The 23,943-nt window shown below is 49.3% G+C and overlaps 1 protein-coding gene across 1 annotated transcript; it reads left to right on the top strand.

Moving 5' to 3' along the window:
• The first annotated feature begins 1,199 nt into the window (after window positions 1-1,199).
• Window positions 1,200-23,455, top strand: LOC142431590 (very-long-chain 3-oxoacyl-CoA reductase-like). Its single transcript, XM_075536612.1, has 14 exons — window positions 1,200-1,350; window positions 2,461-2,507; window positions 3,262-3,337; window positions 3,525-3,635; window positions 3,779-3,846; window positions 6,795-6,839; window positions 7,000-7,034; window positions 7,219-7,300; window positions 7,959-8,024; window positions 8,235-8,384; window positions 21,653-21,716; window positions 21,875-21,985; window positions 22,131-22,198; window positions 23,381-23,455. Exons 1-14 carry the CDS (start codon window positions 1,200-1,202, stop codon window positions 23,453-23,455), a joined length of 1,149 nt encoding a protein of 382 aa, XP_075392727.1.
• Window positions 23,456-23,943: the final 488 nt, after the last annotated feature.

Below are 23,943 nucleotides of genomic sequence, written 5' to 3'. Positions count from 1 at the left end.
CCTCACTGCTGAGATCTGAGTGTATACGATCCATCGATCGTAACTGTGCCTTACACTCCAGCTCAGATAAAACTCTTTTGGAATTTTCTATGGATTTTCAAATAGAGTTAGCTGAGTGTTGTGGAAAGTTAGATGGTCATTACCCTGCAGGGAAGCTATGGGAGAGTTTCTAAAACCAAGCCTGTGGATTATGAACAAGGATTCCTACCACAAGCCTCTCACTCACTTTACCGATGACTCCACTCACTTGACAGCCTGCCAGGTGTTCATGTCCCAACTTTTCCCACTTCTGAGCTGTGTGACCTTGGGGACCTTAAATTACCACTCTGTACATAACTCACCTACAAAATTTAAGGCAGTCATTTTATGGTGAGGAATTGATGATTTCATGGTGGAAGAGACCGGGGTTCAATTCCTCCTAAGGTCCCTCAGGCACAGGCACCAGCCACCTCTCAGTGGGGCCTGCTCAGGCGCTCAGCAGATTTCACCGGCGATTTGCTTTGGCAGACCAGTCCATTAAACACGCCCTGGATCACGAGAGTCCTGTAGCCCACTGACGGTGCAGCCGGCACAGGCATGGCCCGAAGCAGTTTGTGCAGGTGTGAATGAGGCCTCCCTGGCACCTGACCAGCACCACCACGGTTGTGATCCAACACCTGTCAGTTTGTCCTAGTGTGGTCGCTTTCCTGTTGCTGCGATGCCAGAAGCCACGCAACTGGTATTTCAAACCCAAGCAAGGTCACTCGTGGTGGGCAGCTCCTGGTGGAGGGTCCAGACTAAAACCACTCGGAAGAAAGGTCTGATGGCTTCCTTCCCACAAGTAGCCAATGAAATCCCTGTGGGTGGTGGAGTAGCCAAAGGGCAGAACATGTGGCAGCTTCTGTCCATGCCTGAAGCATTTTGCCCAGAGGCTTTCTGTTACAGGTGGTATCTAATCAGGCCACCTTCTGGCAGGCTCAATTCAGCTAAGCAGATAATCCCTGGAATTTGGCAGGAGACCCAGGAGTTTGTGGCAGGTTGAAACACTGGACTCGTTGTCCTCAAAGCTGGGCGTGGGTAGTGGAAGGGGCATGGCCATGGGCGGATTTCCTAGAGGTGATGTCAAACCAAACCCAAGTTCCCTCAGTGCCCTTGTGGATTCCATTCTTGGAGGACAGACTTCCCCTTGGGTTTGGGTTCTGGTGGCCAGTCGAGCTGCGATGTGGGAGCTACTCAGCGTGCTGGGCGCCCTCACGGCTGCAGGAGTTCTGCTGAGGGCAGCGTGGGGGGTTGCCCGCGTGGTGTACATCTACCTGCTGCCCTGGACTGGTCCAAGCGATGCTTGGATCCGGGCGCAGGGAGCCTGGGCAGGTAAGGGTGCAGACGCAGTGTCGGTAGAGATAGGGATGCAGGATCCAGGACAGCTGGGGGGGATCAAAGGTGGGCTGGGACAGGGTGCGGGTGAGGAGGCTCCGGGAATCCAGAGGAATGAAGGATGAGGAGAGAGGCAAGGGGGCACTTGTCCTGCCTGCTCCCGACCCTGGCCCATAACCTAAACTTGTACAGGTGAGTGGTGCAGGTATTTGGTTCTGGGCTGCCAGTCGAAAACTGGGGCCGTGTTTCTGCAGCTTCCTACAGACAAAAAAAAAGAGTCCTACAGACCAACCTCTATTCGGTTGATTATGACCCATCCTCACTCAACTGGCGTGCCCACTCATGGCGAACTTATAAAGAGGGGCTAGAACTGCCGGGGCAGGTTTCTGAGCCTATCCCTGTTTTGGGGAGTAGAAAGCCCAGTCTTTCTCCCTCGGGGAGGCTGGTGGTTTCTAACTAGTGACTGTGAGGTTGCAGCCCAACACATAACCACAACACCACTGAGGCTCCTGGATGCCGGCTCACAGAATTTGTATAGGAGAGCAGACGTGCTCCTTAGGACTTCCGACACGGCAAACTTTGATGGGAGCAGAGAGCCTCCTTCTCCCGCTGGACCGCTGGTGGGTTGGAACTGCTAACCTTGAGGTGTAGGACCCACTTGGGTTCCAGGGCTACTCTGAAAAGGTTACCAACCCCCTACTCACACCCACTGCTCTTGAGAAGAGACCCCACGAAGGGTTTCAGAGACTCCTGCACATCTTTGTGAGAGCAGACTCATCATTCTCCCGCGGAGCGGCTGGTGGGTTTGAACTGCTGACCTTAAAGGTGAGCAGCCAAGCGATTCACCCAGGGCGCCACCAGGCCTCCATGGCAGAGGGCTTGATTTTCCATCTTTGGAGCTGGTGTGGGAGAATGAGGCAGAGGAAGAAGGAGAGGGCTAGCAACCAGGAGGGGCGGTGTGGACTTGGGGAGAGGCGGGACGGCTGGGGTGTGGGGAGAACAGAGCTTCAGCGCAGGCCCAGCAACCCCCGCTGCTGCCCCGCTGCTGGAGCGGCCAGAGCTTGGGTCATGAGGGCCCAGCGCTCCCTTCTCTCCTTCTCTCCGCAGTGGTGACTGGAGCCACGGATGGCATAGGCCGGGCCTATGCGCATGAGGTGAGCTTGGATTGGCTCAGGGGAGGGGGATGGTGGGAGAGAGGGAACTTCTGGGGACTGCCAGCCACACCTTTGTGATGAATGAGCCTCTATTATGCAGTTTGTCTGACTGGCTCAGACGCCTCCTCCTTCCAGAATCCTTTCCTACACGGCCTAGACTGGGGACAGTGCTTACACTACACTCTATAGCCCCTTCTCCCTCCCCAGTCACTCAAATTGCATTGACTGACACACGACCCTCCCCCTCCTCCTCTCCAGGATGGTTATCTGACTCACCGCTAGGTGGACCTACTGGTATTTCAAACAGCAGTGGCACCGTTTCCAGCAACACAAGGCCACCACAGTATGACAAAGTGACAGATGAGTGAGGTTCACAATGCTGTCTGATAAGGGCAGGTGCATGGGAACCTCATTTTGAATAAATCCAGGTATGAAGGAAGGAAGGATAGAGATCACGGACATTCGAAGTTATGGAGACCTGGAGAACTTAAACCCAAGTCTATCCGGGGATTCTGGGAGCCTAACCAGACGCCATGACCTTCCTGAGCTCGGATTCAGTTGGCCACTTCACTCCGCAGGCAGCTCCCTGCACCACTGCTCCCTCTCCTCCAGTTCTGCTCTCTGAATGCAGGCTCCCTGCCCGCAGGCTGCTGAGTCTCTTTTGCCCACTCCAGTCCCTGGGTCCCTGCAACCACAGCCACTCACAGTCCCTATGACTGCACACCTTCATCAACCTGTCCTTCACCCCCTGTAGTTTGCCAAGAGAGGTCTGAACATCGTCCTCGTCAGCAGAAACATGAACAAGCTGGAGAAGGAGGCAAAGGAGATTGGTGAGACCCAGGGGGCAGGGGGCTGGGGCAGCAGTGGGGGATGGGCCAGACCTGGGTTGGAAAGGGACTGGGGTAGAGCCCCTTACGTACAAGGGAAGGGGACAGGGGCTGGGGGCAGTGAGGGGCTGCAGCAAGGGTGGGACCAGACACCAGCAAATGTTAATTTGCTCCCTCTCTCCCTTCCTAGAGCGGCTCCATGGTACCGACACGCGTGTCATCCAGGCTGACTTCACCGGGGGCTTGGAGATCTATGGGGCCATTGAGGAAGGACTGAAGGGCCTGGAGATTGGAGTGCTGGGTATGTCCTATGGTTTGGGTGGGGCAAGGGCAGAGGAGGAAGCCAGCCCTCAACCACCCCCAAGCTCAGCTGGTTCCTCAGTCCTCTTGCGGCCGCACTTCCTGGACTGCTGGAATGACACAAACGTGTTTCCTCTGGTTCAGTGAACAACGTGGGCAGGAAGTACTCTCCGCACTTGGTGAAACTGCTGGACTGTGAGAACCCAGCCCAGGTGAGTGACACCTGGCCCTGGCTCCCCAGAGGCACCTGGCCCTCTGACTCGTCACTGCCCTCTGTTGGAAAGCAGGCGCAATGCCCTGGCTTTGTTAGGACCGTGCTCTCTACCGCCATCTGCAGGAAGTCTGTTGTAGAAACTCCAAGCCTCTTATGCCACAGGTGTGAATGACCACCTGGCAGGGGGCAACTCATAAAACCGTTCAAGTTGGGGCTGGTTCTGCCATTTTTATTTCCATGGTAGTTGAAACTACCTCGTGCCACCAAGCACCGAAGTCCATTTCAATTTTATTTTTCTTCCTCTATAACAGTGGTTCTCAACCTTCCTACTGCCACGACCCTTTAATACAGTTGCTCTTGTTGAGGGGACCCCCAACCATAAAATTATTTTCATTGATACTTCATCACTATCATTTTGCTACTGATATGAATCATAATGTAAAAACATACCATAATTAAAACATACTGATTAATCACAAAACATGTAATCATATACTGTGAAATATTTGTGTGTTTTCTGATGGTCTTAGGCAACCACTGTGAAAGGGCCGTTCGACCTCCAAAGGGGTCACGAACCACAGGTTGAGAATCGCTGCTATATAACCTCTTAATAAGATGGGCAGGAGACGGGAGAGTTTTCACGGCTGTCACTCTTCTCTCCTCTTCACATTTATTGTCCCTCATGTATTTGTGGTGCAAACACATACAAAGAAAAATATACATCGTTGCCCAGCCCATCGAATCAGAATTGGGCCAGTATCCAGGTAAACCCAATGTGTGTAGTTCTCTCGTCTTCAATTTTCTCCTCTCCCTCCCTCTCCCATTCCCTCCTGTCCCTACTCTCCCTTCTAGTCCTCCAGGTTTTCCTTTACTGTGAAGACTATTTTTATTTTGTTTCCCTCTATTGTAATGGAATGATAAAATAGTTATAAGATGAACTTACTTGCTGAGCATCATGGGGTCCAATTTAGTCCACGTCAGGAGGTGTTTAGCAGGCTGGTCATTGAGGTTTAGGGATACCTCCAACCATGCTGCATGTCTGCACCCTGGTTTACTTACCCATCCCTCCACAGATGGGTTTGGGTTGTTTCCATGGCTTTCTGTCCTAGAGCTGGCTCACCTTCACATGGGTGTGCTTTGATCTGTTTGTGTTTTGTTCCTCATTTCACTGGAGAATCCACTGAGCAGAGAGTCTGTCTGCAGGGTTACGTGCTGTATCAATTCACATTTGTTGAAGGAAGGGCAATGCTGTTTCCACTGTGGCTGCACCAATCCGCTCTCCCACCAGCAACAGGTTAACCTCCCAATCACTCCACATCCTTTCTCTTTGTTTTTATTTTATTTTACTATTAATTTCAGTGTGAGATTGTATCTCATCATTATTGCAATTCGTATTCCGTTTATAGCTAATGGTCATGGGCATTTCTTCACAGGGTAGTTGGTGCCTTGGATATCATCATTCGTATGTCATCTATTCATGTCTGTGCCCATTTTAAAAACAGTTTTATTGGGACATAATCCACCTATCATACAATTTAGTAGTCCAATCATATCCAGAAGACTAGTACCGTCATTACCACAATCAGGTTTAGAACATTTTCTTCTTTCTTGTACTCCTTGTTATGAGCTCCCCATTCCCCTCTAGCCTCCCCTTTCCATACCTCCAAGGAACCGTCAATCCAGTTACTGTCTCTATCTATTTGCCAACTCTGGATTTCATATACCGGAAAGAAAAAAAAACAAGAATGCTAACAAGAATCAAACAGAGAAAACACACAATCGAAAATAAATCAGAAAACATTAGAACCTGGATCAACTTTAAAACAGATCAAAAGGGAGATCAAATATTAAGATGTTAAATTTTAACCTAACCATTTCCTCAAAGTTGGATAGTTTAACAATTATATGTCTTGGTGACTTCTTATTGGAATTCAGTCTAGCTGGTGTTCTTTCAACCTCCTGGATGGTGGCCTGGTTTTCATTCATTAAGCTGGGGAAGTTTTCCTCCAAGAATTCCATCACTATTTTTGACGCTGATTTCCCTGTGTTTTCCTCAGGCAATCAAATTATTCTGATGTTGTTCCTCTTCATAACATCAGACATAGCTCTGAGGTTTTCTTCAGTTTCTCTGTTGCACTCGTTTGACTTTTTCTCATGTTTGTTAATTTCTGTTTGCGAGTCCTCTAAGTCACTGGTGCGGTTCTCAGCCTCCTCCATTCACTGGGCAAAGTCTGTGAGTTTGCTATTTGTTTTTGTTATCTTGTCCCTTAGGTCTTGTATTTCCCTTTGGTGGATGGCCTTTATTTCCTCTATCATTTCATCCTTTTTCTGTCATGCTTCCCTCATGTCCTGTATGACTCCAAGCAGCATTCTGAAGATTTCTTTCTGTGGGAGGTCAACCACTACCTTTTCTATGACTGCTGTTAGATCCAGGTGGTCCTCTGGCATGGGATTTTGTTTCTATTTTCTTGTTGAAGCTGTGGAAGCAGCTTGCTGCTCTTTTGTCCATTTATTGGAACTAGGTGCCATTTACCCAGGAGTCACAGAATCTTGGGTTCTCTCTTTGGGAGGTTGGTGTTTGTGTTCCTGCAGGCTGCCTATTGCCAACTGCCTGGAGGGCTTGTGTTTCATCTTTATCTCACTGGGGATTCCCTCTCCCCTTGGTCTATGCTTTGTGCTCCACCATCCCTCAGGCCTCCGAAAGGGCTGTTTGCAGCTGTGTCACATGAGTGTTGTCTCTGTTTTACCTGCCCATCTCTTTTGATAAATATTATCTTCTTGAGTGCTTTCCTTTCTTCTTAATTAAAATCATAGAAGAGAGAGTTGCACATTCCTACAAAACAGCAGAGTGCCCCATTTCCATCTCTTGGTTCTCTGAGCATCAACCCTACTGACATGTGGTGGGCAGGGAAGGGAGTGAGTGACTGGGTGTACTTCTGTCCCCAGAGGATCTCGGATACTGTGAACTGCAACGTGATGTCGTTGGTCCAGGTGAGGCCCGACCAGGATGGGCAGGTCTGAGGCCACTCTGGTCCCACAGGGTGGCCCTCAGAACATCCTACACTAGAGGGGTGGGGCATATCTCCTGGGGAGGGAACAGGGTGAGGGGACTGGAAAGGGGAAGACGCGCCCTTCCCCTCTTTTGTCTCAGATGACCAGAATCGTCCTGCCCCAGATGGTCTCCAGGTAGGAGCCGGCCACTTCCTCTGCCAACCTCCAGACTATTTCCATTCTCCAACTGCCCCATCCACGTCTCCACCCCTCCCTCCCATGTGTCCCAGTTAAAGGACTCTGCCCAAGGAGTGGGGTGGGGAAAGCCCTGCCCTCTGCCTGCCTGTCACTCCTCTCCAGAGAATGCTCTCTCCTCCAGGCACAGAGGGATCATCATCAATGTCTCCTCTATGGCTGAAAACTACTCCTGGCCATGCTTTGGCGTCTACTCAGGCACAAAGGTACCCAGAAGCCACACATCCCAGTCCAGGGCTCTGCTGCCCACACCCAAATGTCCACAGGAGCACATCCCTTGGGCCTGAAAACATCATAAGGAAGGAGAGTGAAGAGCCCCTTCAATCTGGGGTTGCTCATCTGAATCTCACCGGCATCGAGTCGATTCCAACTCATAGCGACCGTGCAGGACAGAGTAGAATGTCCCCCTATGGGTTTACCAGACTGTAACTCTTTATCCAGGGAGACAATGTCTCCTGTCTTCTGTGGAACCAAACTGCTCACCTAGAGGTTAGCAGCCCAGCTCTTCGTCCAGACTTTGACAGATGTCTGAGGCACAACCTTGTGGGAAGGAGATCCCACAAGACATCCTATTCTCAGCGAAACAGAGGCCAGGAGTCAAGAGAGAGTACAGCCTGCCACCAGCGAACCCCCGGGGTGAGGGAAGGAAGGCCGGGGTTGAAGAGACAAGGAGACAGGCCGGGGGGCTGGGCAGGGCATGGACCCGTGGCAGCAGGAGAGGGGTCACAACCAGGAGACATCCTGGTGTCCTGGTGACCAGTGTGGTAGGATCCTGGCCCTTCAGGACCTTCAGGGTGTTCGTAACAGCGATAGTTTTGGGTGGTGTGTGGGCTTTACATTGTGATCCTCCCTCTTCCTCTACAGTCCTTTATGCAAAGATTCTCTGCTTCTGTGGGTGCTGAGTACCACTCTGAAGGTGTCACCGTGCAGGTGTGTGGGGGGCAAGGGTGGGGCCTCCTAATGGGCAGGGCGCCGGAGGGGCATGTCTCTCAGGAGAAGGGAGTGGGGCCCCAGGGACAGAAGCTCTGAAAATCTTGTGGGAGGGCCGCCAGTGGGTGAGAGGCTTCAGTTGGGGTGGGGAGGGAGGGCGCACAGCAGTGGAGGGGAAGAGCCTTTTCATTACCCACCCCCTTCCTGCAGACGGTGAGCCCAAGTGTGGTCTCCACTAAGATGACCTGTTACCCCCCAACCGGGTGGCTGGTGAAGAGTCCCCAAGACTGGACTGAGCAGGCGGTGCACACCATCGGCCTCTCCTCCCACACCTCTGGGTGCCTCAGCCATGCAGTGCAGGTGAGTCCCTGGGCTTCAGGGGGTGGGGGCACGTGTCCTGCACTAAGTCCTCTGGCCTTCAGGAGGGGAGACAAGCCCTGCTCTGGGAAAGGTAGCGAGGAGGAGGGCCTAGAGTGATGGAGGGTACTGATCCCTGTCTCTTCTCCTTCCTAGAGTTTCCTTGTAGATTTCCTGACCTCCTGGTGTACCTGGGCAGTCAACTTTTTCTTTCTACCTTCACTGAAGTTAATTTTTGAGAAAAAGCCTTGAAGGAGGGTCTGGTAGGCATGGGGGCTTGTCTGCCTGCTCCTATTTCCAGCATCCTGAGCCAGGACTGTGGACTTTGGAATAAATAGGCAGGCTGACCAATACAGCAGAACTGTACACCCACAACTGATGTTTAGACCTCTAGATCAGTGGTTCTCAACCGTCCTCATGCCACAACCCTTTCATATAGTTCCTCATGTGGTGGTGAGCCCCCAACCAGAAATTTATTTTCTTTTTTTAAAAAAAAACATTTTATTAGGGGCTCATACAACTCTTATCACAATCCATACATATACATACATCAATTGTATAAAGCACATCTTACATTCTTTGCCCTAATCACCAGAAAATTATTTTCATTGCTACTTCATCACTGTCATTTTGCTACTGTTAGGAATCAGGCCACCCCTGTGAAAGGGTCATTCGGCCCCCAAAGGGGTCGTGACCCACAGGTTGAGAACTGCTGCTCTAAAGGAAAGCGATTTTAACATGTGACAGCAAGACAAGGCCATAGCCAATTGGAGGCGTAAATTGCATAACAGTATTTATCAACATACCCAAATTTGTGATCATAGTAAAATGCCACTCTGTCTGCACATAAAGGAGGAATGCTAGGGCCTGTGAATTATTCCTCAATAGAAAATATTTTTTCACCTAGGGCAGAGCATGTACACGGTTATAGACAGGCGCTCCCAACACAGGGAGTCCAGGACAGATAAACACCTCAGGACCGATAATGAGGAGGGGGAGGAAAAGGTGGGGGGAGAAAGAGGAAACCTATCACAATGATCTACAAATAACCCACCCACCCCCAGGGGCATGGACAACAGAAAAGTGGGTGAAGGGAGACAGTGGTTGGTGTAAGACATGAAAAAATAATAATTTGGGTACCGATTACAAGGGTCTACATGTGACCCCCTCCCTAGGGGACAGACAACAGAAAAGTAGGTGAAGGGAGATGTCAGACAAGGCAAGATATGAGAAAATACTAATTTATAAATTATCAAGGGTTCATGAGAGAGGGGGGAGCGGGGAGGGAGGGGAAAAATGAGGAGCTGATGCCAGGGGCTTAGGTGGAGTGCGATGTTTTGAGAATGATGAGGGCAATGAATGTACAAATGCGCTTTAAACAATTGGTGTCTGTATGGATTGTGATAAGAGTTGTATAAACCCCTAATAAAATGATTTTTAAAGGAAAAATAATGACTTATAAATTATAAAGGGATCAAGAGGGAAGGGGGATGACTTGATACCAAGGCCTGAAGTAGAAAAAAATGTGTTGAAAATAATAATGGCAACAAATGTACAAATGTGCTTGACACAATGGGTGTATGTGTGGATTGTGAAAAAGAGATGTAAGAGCCCCCAATAAAATGATCTTATATATATTGATGTATGTATATGTATGAACTGTGAAAAGAATTGTATGAGCCCCAATAAATTGTTAAAATAAAAAAATTTTTTAAATGATCTTATATATTATATATAGTATCAGTCCAGGTAGACTAGAGAAACAGATTCATAGAGACACTCACATGTCTATAAGAAAGGGGTGTATATACAAGACCAATTGAATATAAAGGAAATATCCCAGCTCAGTCCAGATCAAGTCCAATATTAGCCCATATGTCTGATACCAATATATATCATCCTCTTCAGACTCACAAAACACATGCAGTGATGCCGAGTACAGGATGATCACAGGCCAGTGGGTAGAAAGTCTTTGGATCCAGTTGCGTTGTAAGCATTTCAGTGCTGGCAGGGGTCTCCATGTGGCTTCTTTAGCACCCAGGGATGCATCAAGGTAGGTCCATGTGGATTCTCCTCAGGCATGTCTCACAGTGAGTCAGCCTTGTCAGTACAGTCTCCAAGGGGCAAGAAAGAGAATTGTCTCCCACCTCCAAGTAGGAATACCGGATTTCCCAGAATTCTCAGGAGAGGGCCATGCCCACACAGAGGCCTGATTGGCTATGATCTGATTGACAGACTAGACTCCACCCCTTCCCTGTTAATCCCCTTAAGTCCCAAATCGACACCAGATTATGTAGCTACCGTGTGTGTGTGTGTGTGTGTGTGTGTGTGTGTGTGTGTGTTTTAATAAGATACTCCCAAACCAAAAACCAAAGCCACCACCATTGATTCAAGGCTGATTCCTAGTGACCCAACAGGAGAGGGTAGAACTACCTACTACTGAGACAGTAACTCTTTACCAAAGTAGAAAGCCCCATCTTTGAATCGAAAGCCTCATCTTTCTCCCACAGAGCTGCGGTTGCTTCCAGCTGCTCATCTTGCGAATCGCAACCTAATGCATAGCCATAACACCGTCGGGGCTCTTAAGAGATGCCGTGGGGTGTTCGATTCCAGGGCCATCATCCATGCAGGGGACTAGCAAGCTCTGAATCCATGTGTTTTGTCACGGTCCACAGATAAGCCGCGCTCACGCACAGCAACAGCAAACAGTGCCGCCACAGCTTTAAGCAAGCAAAGAGCCACTTCCAAAGAAAAGAAGTCAGTCCCCCTTCGAGGTTGAGAAGGACCAGGCGAGAGCCTACATGAGATATGCCTTGCTTTGGGCAGGAAGGATGTCCCTCCTGGAGAGTTGAGATGAGGATGCTGTCTAAGGGAATGCTTCTCGTGTTTATATGGCATTTTCAAAGGGCACGGGGTGGCCACTCTGCAGCTGGTCAAGAGCTTTCTAACGAGTTTGTCCGTCTGTCCTTGGTTCTCCAACATGGTTTCGGTCAAGTGTATCTGGGCTGCTGCTCTGGGTCCGCCTGTCTCAGAATTCTCTTCAAGTACAGCTCTGTGCCAGAATTGTGTTGGGGCCTGCCTTCAAGGTGAAGGTGTTGGCTAAGCCAGTTCTCACAGAGGCCTCTGTTAGTTGTTTCTCGGGGTCTGTGCACTTGGAGGTCATCAGGAGTAGGTCAGGGGTCATTCTCCCTAAGAGCTACCAGCCATCTAGAGCAAGCAGACACCACTGTTTATCCCACAACAAGTAGGGCCCACTCCCTTCTGAGAAGGACAGCAGTTGTCTGTTTACACAATTGATGCATGTATGGATTGTGATAAGAGTTGTATGAGCCCCTAATAAAATGATTTTTTTAATGTGTTGTCAAGACCCTACACTGGTACTGTGCCTTTAGCAGAGGCGAGGCAGTGATTTCCTTCATATGGCCCTTCCACCCAGTCTTCCTAACTCTGTGAGTCTGGGTGGAACTAGGCAAAGGAGGTGTTGTGATCCCCCAAGGAGATTGGATAGCTTACCGATCATGCAGAAACTGTGTACAGAACACTAGTGAGGGAATTGGTCCTGTTTGACATCCCAGTCAGTTAAAATGAGTTGTCTCCAAGTTGAGAAAGTGGTCCCTCATCACCACCAAGAAGAAGATACAGGGCGTGGAGTAAATCCTTTGGATCCAGGGTCCCAGTGCTAGGAACCTCCCAGCCCAGGAGACCAGGCGCTGTAACACCATTGCTGAGGAGAAGCAGCAGCAGAACCAGGAGACAGCACTGTGCATTTTCCAACCCCAGGAACAAGAATGCTGAGGGTCATCTAGCTAAGACTGACTGGCAGAGTGGAATGACTCCAGGCACTTGGCTGAGCTAAAGACCTTTGTAACCCTTGCCTGAGCAGGACAGAAGCCAAATTAATTAGCCCAAGAGACTGGAGAGGCCCCAGGTCTGCCTGCAGCATGGCTGAGAAGAGGTTTTCTTTTTTTTTAAATTTTTTTTAATTTTTTACATTTTATTAGGGGCTCATACAACTCTTATCACAATCCATACATATACATACATCAATTGTATAAAGCACATCCGCAATTCCCTGCCCCAATCATTCTCAAAGCATTTGCTCTCCACTTAAGCCCTTTGCATCAGGTCCTCTTTTTTTCCCCCTCCCTCCCCACTCCCCCCTCCCTCATGTGCCCTTGGTAATTTATACATTGTTATTTTGTCATATCTTGCCCTATCCGGAGTCTCCCTCCCCCCACCCTTCTCTGCCGTCCATCTCCCAGGGAGGAGATCACATGTGGATCCTTGTAATCAGCTCCCCCTTTCCAACCCACTCACCCTCCACTCTCCCAGCATCGCCCCTCATAACCTTGGTCCTGAAGGCATCATCCACCCTGGATTCCCCGCACCTCCAGCCCCCATATGCACCAGTGCACAACCTCTGCCCCATCCAGTCCCGCAAGGTAGAATTCGGATCATGGTAGTTGCGGGGAGGAAGCATCCAGGATCTGGGGGAAAGTTGTGTTCTTCATCGGTACTACCTCGCACCCTGACTGACCCATCTCCTCTCCTAAACCCCTCTATGAGGGGATCTCCAGTGGCCGACACTTGGGCCTTGGGTCTCCACTCTGCGCTCCCCCTTCATTCAATATGGTATATATATATATATATATATATATATATATACACACACACACACACATATATATATACATATACATTTTTTTTGCATGATGCCTTATACCTGGTCCCTTTGGCACCTCTTGATCGCACTGGCTGGTGTGCTTCTTCCATGTGGGCTTTTTTGCTTCTGAGCTATGTTGGGAACCGGACATAATCAACCTGACAAAACCAACTCCATATTGCCTGCGGCAGCCTCAACCTTATCTTACCCTGACAAACACCAGATGCCCCACCTTTGTTTACTCCAGCACCAGACATTCCAACCGTAGATTTGTGTCTGCCTACCCTGTGTGCTCTACCCCCCACCCTTCCTTTTTTTTTTACCTTCCCTTGGAATTCCTTTGTTTGCCTCACCCTTTAAAAAGAGGCTTGTGTAGCAATAAACTGAGACCTTGACAGGGATCTGCTTGGTCTTGCTCCTCTCTCTCTCTCGCCCGTTTCTCTTTCAGGCTGGGTCCCCCTCGGAAACCCCTCAAATAACTGAGTCCCACTGGTCGGGGCAGAGCTAGATGGCCGCTTGTTCACCTTCAAACCTTTAAGACCCCAGACACTATCTCTTTTGATAGCCGGGCACCATCAGCTTTCTTCGCCACATTTGCTTATGCACTCATTTGTCTTCAGCGATCCTATCATGGAGGTGTGCAGTCAATGATATGATTTTTTGTTCTTTGATGCCTGATAACTGATCCCAGAGAAGAGGTTTTCTATGGAAGAACTGTATGCTCAGTGTTCCCGATCCTGAATGTCTATGGCACCTTTTGTTGAGACAGAGGAGTTAGCAAATATCTGTGGAAGAGATAGTCCGCTGGAATGGGTGGTCCTGAATTACAGCCTGCTACTTCTTGACTATGGAGGGTAGATGATGCTTCCATAAAGACGGACCGTCTCAGACACACTCTATAAGGTCGCTGTGGGCCGGAACCCACTCGATGCCAATGGGTTTGTTTTACTTCTCAAATGACTTCCATAGGAGCCCTGGTGGTGCGGTGATTATGTATTAGGCTGCGATCCTCATGGTCAGCAGTTTGAAACCACCAGAAGCTCCTCAGGAGAAAGGCAGGGCTTTCTACTCCTGTAAGCAGTGACAGTCTTAGAAACCCACAAGGGTCTCTGAGTCTGCATTGGATTTTAATGAATCTGTGCAACCTTTGCACTGAATTCTCCGAGCCAGCAGAGGGCGCTGTGAAGGACAGCAGGAGTCAGAACAGGTAAAAACCGTGGGAAGGAGAAAGCAGGTCTGACCTGTCTCATGCAGAGGAGCCTAGGGCTGTTGCTCTTGGTCTTCCTCCTCCTTCGTGGAAAGAGGAGTCAGCGGGCTCCACCACGCAACTTTCTTTTCTTTTTTTCCCCAGAGTAAGAGTATCACGGTATTTCCTTACAGGTCATTCGTCTATTGATTCAACCCATTTTCACGCCAAAAAGATAGAACTGGATCGTGTGGCCCTTTCTCCTCCTATCACCCCCAGTTCAGAATGCCTGCATCTCTTCACAGCCAGCCATCCTCACTGGGCCTGCCATTTGGTTCCACCCTTTCTTTTTTTATGATTAAATACTTTTATTGGGGGTCTTACATCCCTTATCACCATCCATACATTCATCCAGTGTGTCAAGCACATCTGTACATATGCTGCCATCATCGTTTTCAAAGCATTTTTTTCTACTTGAGCCCTTGATATCAGCTCCTCATTTTTCCTCCTCCCTCCTCTACCCACCCTCCTTCATGAACCCTTGATAAGTTATAGATTATTATTTTCATATCTTACATCATCCTCTGTCACCCCTCCCCCACTTTTCGGTTGTTCGTCCTGTGAGGGAGTTATATGTTGATCATTTTGATCGATTCCCCCTTCTTCCCCCCACCTTCCCTTTATCCTCCTGGTATCTCTATTCTCATGGTTGGCCTTGAGGGGTTTTTCTATCCTGGATTCCCTGTGTTTCTGGCTCTTATCTGTAGCAGTGTGCATGTTTTGGTCCTAATCCTATTTGTAAGGTAGAATCGAGGTCATGATAGTGGGGGGAAGAAACCATGAAAGAACTAGAGGAAAGTTGTGTGTTTCATCGGCGCTATACTGCACCCTGGCTGGCAGTGGATCACATATCAAGCATCTGAGACCCAGGACAAAATCATACCCAGTGTGAACGGGGAGGTGGTGATAAGGTGTGTGGAGTTGAGACCTAAAGCCCATCTGTAGATAACTGGACTCGACCCTTTCAAGCTCACCACAATCTTCTTTGTGCTTCTTCGGGAAAATTGGCCTTGTCCGCACACCCACTGTAGCCAGTCGCCTTCCTATCACTTCACCTCTCTCCTTGCGAGCGTTCAGGAGACCCCTGCCTTTCTTCCACGGGGCCACTGTGTGAGCCACACGCTTGTCTTGCTTCGCACAGAAAGCCCTGCGGGTCTTAGGTACACTGATCACCTTTGCAGTGATATGGTGGATGCTGTCACAACCAGAACTTGAGCATCTTCGATCCTCCTTGCCTCCTCTCTGTGGGTGGAACTGGACAGGGGCCACACCCCCTTTACGCAGCGCCAAGGAAGCCCTCCCTCTCCCCGAGGAGACCATAACCGTGGGCCCAGAGCTTTGACCTGACCACGCATATTTCTGGAGGACACGGTGATATTTTCATCAAGCTTTCATACCATTGAAGCAGCCTCAATCTCTCAGGCCCACACACCAAGCCACCCAGTGATGGGAGGTTGGGTGGGTCACCCCTGCACCCAAAGGTACGCCATCCATGGGCCACTCATTCCGCAAGGACCTGCCCAACTCCTCTGACTCAACCAGAAGAGCATGTGAGGCCAGGGGGCAGGAAGGGGACACTTGTGGGGCCTGGAGGGGGCTGTCTTCTGTACAGTGTGGGCAGGAGACTCAAGCTGGGCCATACAGGGCCTAGGGGCTAGGGATGAGCATACCTCTGACCAAGGGCACTAGGGAGCCATGGCAGGTTCTGAGCAGGAGTAAGGTAAGGGTAAGTTTGTGCATTAGAAAGACCCCTGAGGCTGCAGAGTGGAGAGTGAGTGGAAGGAGGTGACAGTAAGACCCAGCGGAAGGAAGGGCTGTACTGTAACTGTCTGGGTCCCGTTGGATCTCCCTTATGGTTATTGTTAAGTTCCATCAGTCAATTCTGACTCATAGCAATCCTGTATAGACTAGAACAAAACACTGCCAGGTCCTGGTTAGGGTTGAGCCCATCACTGCAGCCACTGCAATGGTGGTGGCATCATTTGTTCCATTTTTTTTCCCCACTCGCCCTTCAAGGGCGAGTTTCAGTGTCTGCTAACACCCATCTTATCGACCTGCTACATCACCAAGCACGGGGGCGTTCTCCAGGGACACTGGTGCTCACATGTGCACAGTAGAGATGCATTCTCCACATCCTAGCTTCTAAGTAGGGAGCATGGAGCCTGTACTTCTTCCAAGGTGTTAGAATAAACCAGCCTTTAACCACCATGGGGGCCCGGGGGAGCAATTATACGGCGATAATATATAAAGATCATAGTAAAGCCATAGGAGATAGGAGAGGTAGGAGAGAAGAAAAAATAAAGGAGTCAGACACATTTCATGGTACCATGCTCCCCTCAGCCCCTCCTGGAGGTCCACGTGGAGGTGCAAGATGAGAGGAGAGAGTTCGTGTTTATTTCTAACCGAGGATTATATATCCTTGGGGAGTGTGTAAGCCCCCCTGATTACAGGTGACCACACAAGAAACAGGAAGAGGTTGTGCCATAGGAAACACAATCAATGGGAGGGGGATGACCTAGGGGTGTTCACGCAATAGGAAGGTTTATCATGATGCTGTCCTACTGGGCCAGCTGAGAGACTTTTGCTTCCTGTTCATTGAGTTCAAAACTGTATTGAAGGCTGCAGCCTTTTATTTCCACCAGCAGGTGCTTTAAATCCTCCTCACATTCAGCAAGCAAGGTTGTGGTATCTGCATATTAAAAAAAAAAAAGGAAGGTGGAGGAAAATGGTGACTAGTTCGATTCACCTGTCCGGAGTTCCTGCCACCAGACAAAAAATTGGGAGGGAAAAAGGGCCCGGACTTAAATCCAGTGTTCAGGGATGCAGCATGTCGGCATGGAGAGGGGAGCCAGTGGAGGGGCCTGAGGGCTTGGCCCCCATCCAGCTAAGTAGACAACTTCCCCTTCCCCCAGAAGAATTTACTTTAGTGGACGGCACTGAAGCTGCAGCTCAGGGAGAGGGACATGTCTGATCAGAGCACACGGGAGCAAATGAATGGGGAGGAAGAGAGAGTGGAGCACATCCCGGCCCACCAGGCCTGAAGGACGATATCCCTGCTCTGAACAGCCAATGCACAGAGTGGACTATATGGCTGATCCCACTATGAGACATGATGTCCCTAGGTGACCCATGGCCCTACGGGGGACAACATGTGGCCCTACAGGGGTCTGGCCCCGTGAGACCAAGGCAAAACACTGAAGGCGTGGGGAAGAGCAATGAGGGGGGAGCAGAGCAGGGAGCTCCCAAGAGAGTGCAAAAAAATGTCCCAAAGGACTTTGGGGCCAGATCATAACACCCCATCGGACTTTACCAGAGGACATGCCTAGAGGTCAAAAATTAGACCTTGATCTATTTACACGTTTTTCTTTCTTTTTTAAAATTAAAAATTTTTTTCTTGCTCTTTTCTTAATTAGTTTATTCTTTTCTGGGTCACTGGTTTTCTTGTTTGTTGTCATCGTTTTGCTCTCTTTTGTCTCTTTGTCTTGCTATGCCTTGGGGTTTTTTGTTTTTTTGGGTTTTTTTGGTGCATAGAATTATCTCTGCAGATCTTTCTAGATAAGTTAGGCTGGATGAACAGTCTGGAGGAGAAAACAATGGGCCCAATGGCTCCAGGTAATCATGGGAGATGGGGAGGCGGGGGAGAGGAGGTGGTGTTGATCAACCCAGGGACAGGGGAGCAACAAATGATCCAAAATTAGTGGCAAGGAGGGTGTGAGAGGTTTGGTAGGGATTCAGCCAGGGCAATGTAACCAAGAGGAATCACTGAAACCAGAATGAAGGCTGAGTATGATAATGGGACAAGAGGAAAGTAAAAGGAAATAGAGGAAAGAAATAGGAGGCAAAGCGTATTTATAGAGGTCTAAATAAAGGCATGTACATATGCAAATATATTTATATAGGATGGTGGGGAAATGGAGCTATGTGCATATATTTATAGGTTTAGTATTAAGGCAGCAGATGTACAGTGGACCTCCACTCAAGTACTTACTCAATGCAAGAATATGTTGTTCTGTTAAAATTGGCATTCCATGATGTACACCTTCCTGACATGATCACTGAAGACAAATGGGTGCATAAGCAAATGTGGTGAAGAAAGCTGATGGTGACCAGTTATCAAAAGATATGGTGTCTGGAGTCTTAAATGCTTGCAGGTAAACAAGCAACCATCTAGCTCAGAAACATCAAAGCCCACATGGAAGAAGCACACCAGCCTGTGTGACCAAGAGGTGTCAAAGGGATCAGGTATCAGGCATCATAGAACAAAAAATCATATCATTGTAAATGAGGGTGAGTGCAGAGTGGAGACCCAAAGCCCAGCTGTAGGCAGTTGGACACCCCCTTACAGAAGGGTCGTGGGAGAACATGAGCCAGTCAGGGTGCAGGGTACCAACGATGAAACATACAACTTTCTTCTAGTTCTTAAATGCTTCCTCCTGCCACTATCATGATCCCAGTTCTACCTTACAAGTCTGGTTAGACCAGAGGATGTACACTGGTACAGATAGGAACTGGAAACACAGGGAATCCAGGACCAGTGGTGAGAGTGACAAGACCTGGAGGGACGAGGGAAGGTGGGGTAGAAAGGGGGAGCCAATTACAAGGATCTATATATAACCTCCTCCCTGGGGGATGGACAACAGAAAAGCGGGTGAAGGGAGACGTTGGACAGTGTAAGATACGACAAAATAATAATACTTTATAAATTATCAAGGGTTCATGAGGGAGGGGGAAGCGGGGGAGCGAGGGGGGAAATGAGGACCTCATATCAAGGGCTCAAGTAGAAAGCAAACGTTTTGAGAATGATGATGGCAACAAATTTACACATGTGCTTGGCACAAGGGATGTATGTATGGATTGTGATAAGAGTCGTACGAGCCCCCAATAAAATGATTTTTTTAAAAAACCTCACTGCCATCGAGTCAATGCCTACTCATAGTCGACCCTATAGGACAGGGTAGAACTGTCCCTGTGGGTTTGTGAGACTGTGCCTCTTCACAGAACTAATGTCCAGCTTTCATATGCATATGAGTCAACTGAAAACACTATAACTTGAGTCAGGCGCACCTTAGTCCTCAAAGTAACATCCTTGCTCTTTTATACTCTAGAGAGGTCTTGTGCAGCAGATTTACCTGATGTAATACGTCTTTTGATCTCTGGACTGCTGCTTCTATGAGCATTGATTCTGGATCCAAGCAAGACCAAGTCTTTGACAACAACTTTTCTCCATTTATCATGTTTCCTTTGGTCCAGTTGTGGGGATTTGGATCTTCCTTATGTTGAGTTGTCATCCACACTGAAGGCTGCAATCCTTGATCTTCATCCGCAAGGTCTTTAAGTCCTCCTCACGCTCAGCAAGCAAGTTTATGCCATCTGCATGCTGCAGGTCGTTAATCAGCCTTCCTCCAACCCTGATGCTACATTCTCTTCATAAATCCAGCTTCTCTGATTATTTGCTCAGCATACCGAGTGAGTACGTCTAGTGAAAGGATTCAACGCTGACACACGCCTCTCCTGATCTTAAACCGTGCAATATTCCCTTGGTATGTTCACATCACTGCCTCTTGATCCATTTACGAGTTCCACATGAGTATAATGAATATCCCAAACAATCTCATTCCCATTGAGTCAGTGCTGGCTCGTAGCAACCCTATAAGACAGGGTAGAACTGTCCCTGTGTTTTTCTGATTGCAACTGCGTATGGGGGTAGAAGGTCTCATTTCTCACCCTTTGAGTGTACCAGTGATTTCAAACTGGTGACCTTGAGGGTCTTGGCCAAATACCTAATCACTATACCACCAGGGCTCCTTAGCATAATGAAGTGTTCTGGAATTCCCATTATTTTCAAGGTTAACCATACTGTGTTATGATCCCATAATCAGATGCCATGGTATAGTCAATAAGACACAAGTAAATACTTTGCTGAATTCTCTGCTTTCAGCCAAGATCCAGCTGACATCAGCAATAATATATACCTTGTTCCACATCCTCTTCTGAATCTGGCCTGAACCTCTTGCAACTCCTTATTGATGTACTGTTGATGTATTTGTTTCTCTAGTCTTCCCAGTGTAACACACCAGCAAAATATATATATATATATAAAACACAGTGTAACACACCAGCAGAATATATATATACACATACATACATACGTACATACATATATATATATATATAAAAGAGCAATTGAACATTGAGAAAACAGCCCAGCCCAGTCCAGATCAAGTCCATAAATCCGATATTAGCCCATGTTTCCAATATCAATCTACAAACTCCTCTTCAGACTCATGAAACACATGTAATGACACTGAATGCAGAAGATCACATGCCAGTAGATAGAACATCTTTGGATCCAGTGGAGTTGGTAACATCTCAGCACTGACAGGGGTCTCTCTGTGGCTTCTCTGACTTCTGAGGTCTAGCTGTGTCCATGTGGCTTGACTTCTGCAATGTCTCCCAGGGACTGGCAGAGAGAGAGGATGTCTTCCGCCTACAAGGAGGAAGTACCAGATTTCCCAGAATTCTCCGGAGGCCATGCCCACAGAAATCTCATTGGCTATCTCCAGATTGACAGCCTAGACTCCACCCCTACACTCTTAATCTTTCAATTGACACCAGTTAGATGACTACCACAGATGGTGTTTGAAATCCCAGCTGGCACTCTTTCCAACATTCCATCAACACACAAGCCACCACAGTATGATAAACCCATAGGTGAAGGAGGTCCCCAATATTGCCCAGGAAAGAGCAGGTGTATGGGAACCACATTTTAAATACATCGAGGTAGGAAGGAAGGAAGGAAGGAAGGAAGGAAGGAAGGAAGGTAGGAAGGAAGGAAGGAAGGAAGGAAAGAAAGAAGGAAGGAAGGAAGGAAGGAAGGAAGGAAGGAAGGAAGGAAGGAGATAAGGGCCATTTGAAACAAAGGAATCCTTGAGAACGCAAACCCAAGTCTGTATGGGGCAGGAGGCCTCGCCTGACTGTCACCTTCCTGAGCTCGCCCTCAATGGACCGGTTCACTCAGCGTGAAGCCTTCCTCACTGCTGCTCCCTGTTCTCCAGTTCTGTTCCCCGGAACGCAGGATCCCTGATGCAGGCCCCTGTTTTCTCTCCGGCTCATTCCTGGAGCCGTGGGGGCATACTGGTTATGCTTTGGGCTGCGATCTGCAACTTCAGCTATTTGGCCCCCTGGGCAGAATGATGGAGCTTTCTACTCGCTGTCCTACAGGGTCGCCATGAGTCAGCATCGGGTTGATGGCAGTGAATTTGGTTTGGTTCTGGTACCAGGGTCCCTGCAACACTGTAACCACAGTAACTCACAGTCCATACTGACTGCACACCTTCATCAGCCCATCCAACACCCCTGGAGGTTGCCAAGAAAGGTCTCATCGTCCTCATCAGTGGAAACATGAACAAGCTGGAGAAGGAGTTTGGTGAGACCCAGGGGGCTGCAGTGGGGGTTGGAGTGGGGCTGGGAGTGGAATCCTGTAGGGAGAATGGAAGGGTCAGTTACTGGTAGGGTCAGGGCTGCAGCAAGGGTGGGGCCAGACATGAGCTTAGGGTCTGATTTGCTCTCCCTCCCTCTTCCTAGAGCGGCTTCATGGCACCGACACACGTGTCATCCAGGCTGACTTCACCGGGAGCTTGGAGATCTACGGGGCCATTGAGGAAGGGCTGAAGGGCCTGGAGATTGGAGTACTGGGTATGTCCTGTGGTTTGGGTGGGGCAGGGACAGAAGGGAAGCCATCCCTCAACCACCCCCAGGCTCAGCCAGATCCTGGGTCCTCTCGCGGCCGCACTGCCTGGACTGCTGGAGTGATGTAAACCAGGTGTTTCCCCTGGTTCAGTGAACAACGTGGGCATGAATTACTCTCCGCACTTGGTGAAACTGCTGGACTGTGAGAATCCAGCCCAAGTGAGTGACACCTGGCCCTGGCTCCCCAGAGGCACCTGGCCCTCCGAGCTCTCACTGCCCTCTGTTGGAAAGCGGGCGCAATGCCCTGGCTTTGTTAGGACCGTGCTCTCCACTGCCATCTGCAGGAAGTCTGTTGTAGAAGCTCCAAGTCTGATGCCCCAGGTGTGACTGACCAGCCTGTGAAGGGGATGGGCTCCTGCAGTGTGCCACCTGTACCTTGTTCAAGCCGGGCCTGCTTCTGCCATGTTCATGTATTTACTGTCACGTTGGTGGAAACTACTTCATGTGCCACAAAAACACTCAAGTCTGTTTCAATATTACTTTTCATCCTCTATAACCTCTCCGACCAGCGTCACCATAAGATGGACAGGAGACAGGAGGGTTTTCAAGGCTCTGACTCTTCTCTCCCTCCGTCTCTTTGGATTTATTTTTCCTCTTGTATTTGTGGTGTGTAACACAACCCACAAAAACCATTCCATAGTTGTCCAACCCATCACATCAGAACTGAAGCATTATCCCAGCAGACCCCCATGCAGGTAGCTCTGTCTTCTTCCCGCCCCCCCACTCCCGCCTTCTCTCACTCCCTCTTTATTCCACCCCTGCCCCCTTCTCCCCCACCCATCTTGTCATTCTTCATACTCTTTCTTTTGTTTTGAAAAACCATTTTCCCTTCTATCATAATGGTGTGGGGAAATCATTCTCTCTATAAGATGGACTCGCTTTGCTGAGCATCATGAAGTCCAATTTGGTCCACATCAGGAGGTGTTTGGCAGGCTGGTCGTTGAGGTTTAGGGATACCTCCCGCCCCGCTGCGTGCCTGCACCCCAGTTGACGTACCCATCCCTCCACAGATGGGTTTGGGTTGTTTCCATGGCTTTCTGCCCTAGAGCTGGCTCACCTTCACATGGGTGTGCTTTGATCTGTTTGTGTTTTGTTCCTCATTTCACTGGTGCATCCACTGAGCAGAGAGACAGCAGGGTTACGTGCTGTATCAATTCACATTTGTTGAAGGAAGGGCCATGCTGTGGCTGTACCATTTTGCTCTCCCACCAGCAATTATATATATATGGCAGTGTACTGGGTTATGCATTGAAGGGCTACCTGCAAGGTAAGCCCATTTCCATCTCCCCACTGACATGTGGTAGGCGGGAAGGGAGTGACTGGGTATACTTCTCTCCCCAGAGGCTCTCAGATACTGTGAACTGCAACATGATGTCGGTGGTACAGGTGAAGCACAGCCAGGATGGTTGTGCCTGAGACAAGCCTGAGCACTCAGGGGGGCTCCCAGAACACCCTGCACTAGAGGGGTGGGGGAGGATCTCCTGGGAGGGAACAGGGTAAGGGGGCTAGAAAGGGAAAGACGCGCCTTCCCCCTCTTCTCCTCAGATGACCAGAATCGTCCTGCCCCAGATGGTCTCCAGGTAGGAGCCAGCCACTTCCTCTGCCAACCTCCAGACTGTTGCCATTCTCCAGCTGCCCTGCCCACATCTCCACCCCTCCCTCCCATGTGTCTCAGTTAAAGGACTCTGCCCAAGGAGTGGGGGTGGGAAAGCCCTGTCCCCTGTCCTCTGTCTGCCTGTCACTCCTCTCCAGAGAATGCTCTCTCCTCCAGGCACAGAGGGATCATCGTCAATGTCTCCTCTATGGCTGAAAGCCGCCCCCCAATCCATTCTTTACCTGTCTGTGCAGCCACAAAGGTGCAGGCCCTGTACACCCAGGCCAGCGCTCAGCTACACAACCAGGAA

This window comes from Tenrec ecaudatus, chromosome 18, assembly GCF_050624435.1.
Source record: "Tenrec ecaudatus isolate mTenEca1 chromosome 18, mTenEca1.hap1, whole genome shotgun sequence".
Lineage (NCBI taxonomy): Eukaryota > Metazoa > Chordata > Mammalia > Afrosoricida > Tenrecidae > Tenrec > Tenrec ecaudatus.
Note: the sequence above shows the minus strand (reverse complement) of the source record. Positions and strands in the feature narration are given on the sequence as shown.